General features: G+C 35.1%; 1 protein-coding gene across 1 annotated transcript in view; it reads right to left on the bottom strand.

Annotated features, from left to right (window-relative positions):
- LOC106869011 (uncharacterized) overlaps positions 1–3949 on the bottom strand; it is a 48114-nt gene extending 44165 nt beyond the window's left edge. The window contains exon 1 of the mRNA XM_052975969.1: positions 1529–3949. Within this exon, the coding sequence (XP_052831929.1) occupies positions 1529–1615 (87 nt within the window). The 5' untranslated portion in view covers positions 1616–3949. The remainder of the gene's footprint in view (positions 1–1528) is intronic.
- Between the last annotated feature and the right edge of the window lie 51 nt (positions 3950–4000).

The raw sequence follows: 4000 nt of genomic DNA, 5'->3' as shown, positions 1-4000 counted from the left end.
GGCATGCTAATGATTCTGCCAGCTCACTGCCTTTCATTCTACCATAATAATAATAATTTTTTTCTACTCTAGGCACAAGGTCTGAAATTGTGAGGGAGGGGGCTAGTCGATTACATTGACCCCAGTACGTAACTGGTACTTAATTTATTGACCCTGAAAGGATGAGAAGCAAAGTCAATCTCGGTGGAATTTGAACTCAGAACGTAGCAATGGGCGAAATAACGCTAAGCATTTCGCCCGGCATGCTAATGATTGTGCCAGCAATAATAATAATAATAATAATAATAATAATAATAATAATAATAATAATAATAATAATAATTTCCACAAACATGATAGATCCCTGTAAAGAATTCGAAGTTTGAACACCAAGATTTATGTCTCCAAAACTAAAAATTCTTTAATCTTGGACCCACACCTCTTCATCCACCACCAAAGAAAATGTTAAATTCTCTGGAAGAATTGGCTATTTTTCTTGTATTTCTACATTTGTAAAGCTTCAAAAACCTTTAATACTATAAAACAAAATAAAATTATAAAAAGCAAAAAAGAACAAAAAAAAAGGCGGGAATTTTTGTAAAAGAAAAGAGATTTCTTTTGGGAGTAAAATTTCAAAAATTGGTAAGAATCCAATTGGTTGAAATGCACCAACGGCAAATGGGGGTGGTGGGTGGGGTTTGAGTGGAATCAGTGGGGAAGGCTCTATGCTGCTACTTAACCTGCTAGAAATAGCAGTCAGCTACCTGTCATATTATATTGTTGTCCAGATGGCACCGTTCTAAAAAAAAAAACGAAGTTATGGTCATGGATGGAGTTTCCTTTGATTATAGGTATACTCAGCCAAGAGCTGGCATTGGGCTCAACAACAACAGCAACAACAATAACAGTAAATAAGGTTTGGTAATGTTTTTCAAACCAACACTGAATCTCCTCTGTGCCCCCCACCACTCAAGCTGCATGAAATAGCACCCACATCTCCCTCAAAATCTACCCCTATTGTCTTAAAAAATTTGTAATGTAGCCCTATATACACTGATTGGGAAAATTCGAGGGAGTGGTCATAACTGGAGCATCTTTGATCATAAGTCTGTTTCACTAGGGTCCCACCTGAGTCTAAACAACAACAACAACAACAGTAGCACTGGATCTAGCACCACCACCCCCACTTCTGCAACTACATGTAAATGAAGGGACCTCTGTAGGGTTGTTTGACCTGCTAGAAAGAACACAGATATTCCCCTCAAACTACATCCTTCTGCATTTATAAATGAAGAACACTGTTTATTCCCTATCTGGTTAAATAAGATAGGTGGTCATATTAGGAATGTCATATAAAGGCTTGATTACCACAGACTAAACAACAAAAACAACAACTCTATGCTATTATAATGGCAAGCCAATGAGGGTGTCTCTTGTAATGCTAGAAATAGTAGTCAAATCTCTCAAATTACACCATAGTGTCTTAAAAAAGGAATTTCAGTCCTAAACCACTACTTTCTTAATTTTTTTTTATTCTTAACTCACTTACCTTACAGAAACGAACTTGAAATCGTTCAGCAGAACCTGAAGAATTGTAAGTGAGGTAGATTTTTTCCATTGCCGATATTTTGGTCATGCTAACAAATGCACAACTTTAAGCATTGGTCACTGAAATGTTTCCACTCAAAGAAGGGCTTTTTTTTTGTTTTGTTACATCTTTGTTTTTCTTTGTGTCTTTTACATTAATGAAGATTTTCAACAGTGAAGAAATACTAAAAAATGGATTTACAGTTTTGGAAATATCAGGACATTTATTTATGAAGAAAGCTACAAATGCTTTCGTGTTTTTTTCTAATCATGAAGACTTTCAAGGCTTTCCATATGCAGAAATGTTACAAAACCAAGCAACCCTACCAGATAACATTGCAGGGGACAGACCCTTTTTAGAATTGGGAGACAAAGGGTAAGAATATACACTCAATGTGGTGAATATTCAGTTCTGAATTGTTTACTGAGGGAAATAATATATCCATGTCTATCATCACAATGATTATTCGTATTGTATGTACATATATATATAATATGTGTATATAAGTGGATAAGGTACACTGGTAATGTGTGTGTTTATAATTTGTGTTATTGTAAATGTTACTTGTGTGGTTGTCTGAGGAGGCGGGGCAGTGCCTGTCGTGTTTTCAGGTTATTCTACACCAGGGAGAACATTAAGCACAACAGGAGAAGTGGGTGAAGGTATCAGATTTAAATTTTTCATTTTAATTGTTGGAGGTTAATGGTTGATGGGAAAACATCAACAGTGAAATGGCATTGCAGAAGGTGGCATCATAATCGGAGGGAGAATAACTGGTAGAATGTATTTAATCGAAGGTCTAATGGTGTATAATGATAGTAGCAAGGATTATTGGAGGAAGGATGAATGAATTAAAATGGTTTGTGTGAGGATGATATAAAGATCAACAAGTTCAGAGCAGAAACCATTGTAGTAGTAGAAGAAGAAGAAAAGACGTGGAGAGGACACTGCCCAGTTGTAAGGTCACCAGTTCTAGAGTTTGGGTGATGGACGGATTGTCGTATCTGACAACTTTAAACATATGTCAATGTAAGTGTTGGAATGGGTCAGTTGGAATGAAAGATGGCTTTGGTTGTACAAACTGTTGAATCTTCTTTTAGATTTCCTGTGGTCATTTGATTATTATGAGAGGAAAATTTCTCTGCAAACTGGTGCTTACGTGTATGGGTGAAGGAATGTTTTGAAGTTGGCTGACTCTGAGTTAAGCATTCAGCTCCTATCCATTACCGCCAAGACATATACAAGTAGCATCAGGGGACTACAGACTAAAGAATATAGTTACTATTCAATAAAATTCTTTATCAAACACTTGACTGTAACGTTGTAAGCTACATTACAACAAGTTAATTGAATAAATCTAAAATAAAAGTCTTGGAGGTCAACAGAAGAATAACCTTTAACAGTTTTTTGATAAGAGATTTTTGTTTTTCAATTAAATTTTCAGAAAACAAGGAATGCATTTGCATGGTGTTCATCCAGGCCTTAAACTGGAAAGCCTACTCTTTTGATTCCAACCACATCTGCTTCCATGGTACAAAGTAACCATTGCATTTTAAATAATCCATATTTTAATAAAACCATTTTGTGGGATTTTTTTGTTGTGGAGAAGAAAAAAGGTTTTATCGTTTTAATGAAATACTTACAAATTATACAATTATTTGAAAAATATAGGCAGGGTGTATTTCGTAAGGAGTTGGACTATAAAAGGCAAAATGAAAGTGGAAGTAAAAAGTGGTTAAATTATTCTAGTCTTGGACTTTGTTTAACATTTGACCAAAATAAAGGAATTCTGAAGACTACCAAGAATATGTGTGTTTGTATATGTATGTTTGTGTGTTTGTGTGTATGTGTGTTTGTGCATTTGTGTGTTTGTGTGTTTGTATGTGTGTGTAATATCATAGTAATGTGATTGTACAGCATGCATACTTTTTTCAAGAAAGGATCCTGAACAACACAGCATAAATGTCAAGGGTCACCTTTTTCATTCCAGAATGGCAGGGTACAGTTTATCAGGAGGTTTGGACCTCATTTGGAACCAGTTGAAGTAAAATCCAAGAAATGATCCAGAAGTAAACAATTAATTGGAGAGATTTTCATTTTCTCGGAGAATCCACCACCCCACAAAATTAAGAATTCCTCTTCATTTGGGAATTTGGTCCTGGCAAGAAACTCTTAACAACAGGATTATAATGGAAAAACAAAGAGTAAATAAATAAATGTATGTAGGTATGTATATATCAATATGTGTGTGTGTGTGTGTGTGTGCACGTGTATGTATAATATATATATATATATATATATATATATATATGTGTGTGTGTGTGTGTGTATATATATATGTGTGTGGATAGGCCTGTGTATGTGCGAAATGCTAATTGCTCCTGGTTGTATAAAACTCTGTGTCTATGTGCCTGTGCCTATAGGCATGTGTGT

The sequence above is a fragment of the Octopus bimaculoides genome, chromosome 23, assembly GCF_001194135.2.
Source record: "Octopus bimaculoides isolate UCB-OBI-ISO-001 chromosome 23, ASM119413v2, whole genome shotgun sequence".
NCBI lineage: Eukaryota > Metazoa > Mollusca > Cephalopoda > Octopoda > Octopodidae > Octopus > Octopus bimaculoides.
The sequence above is the reverse complement of the archived record's forward strand: the minus strand, read 5'-3'. Positions and strand labels throughout refer to the sequence as shown.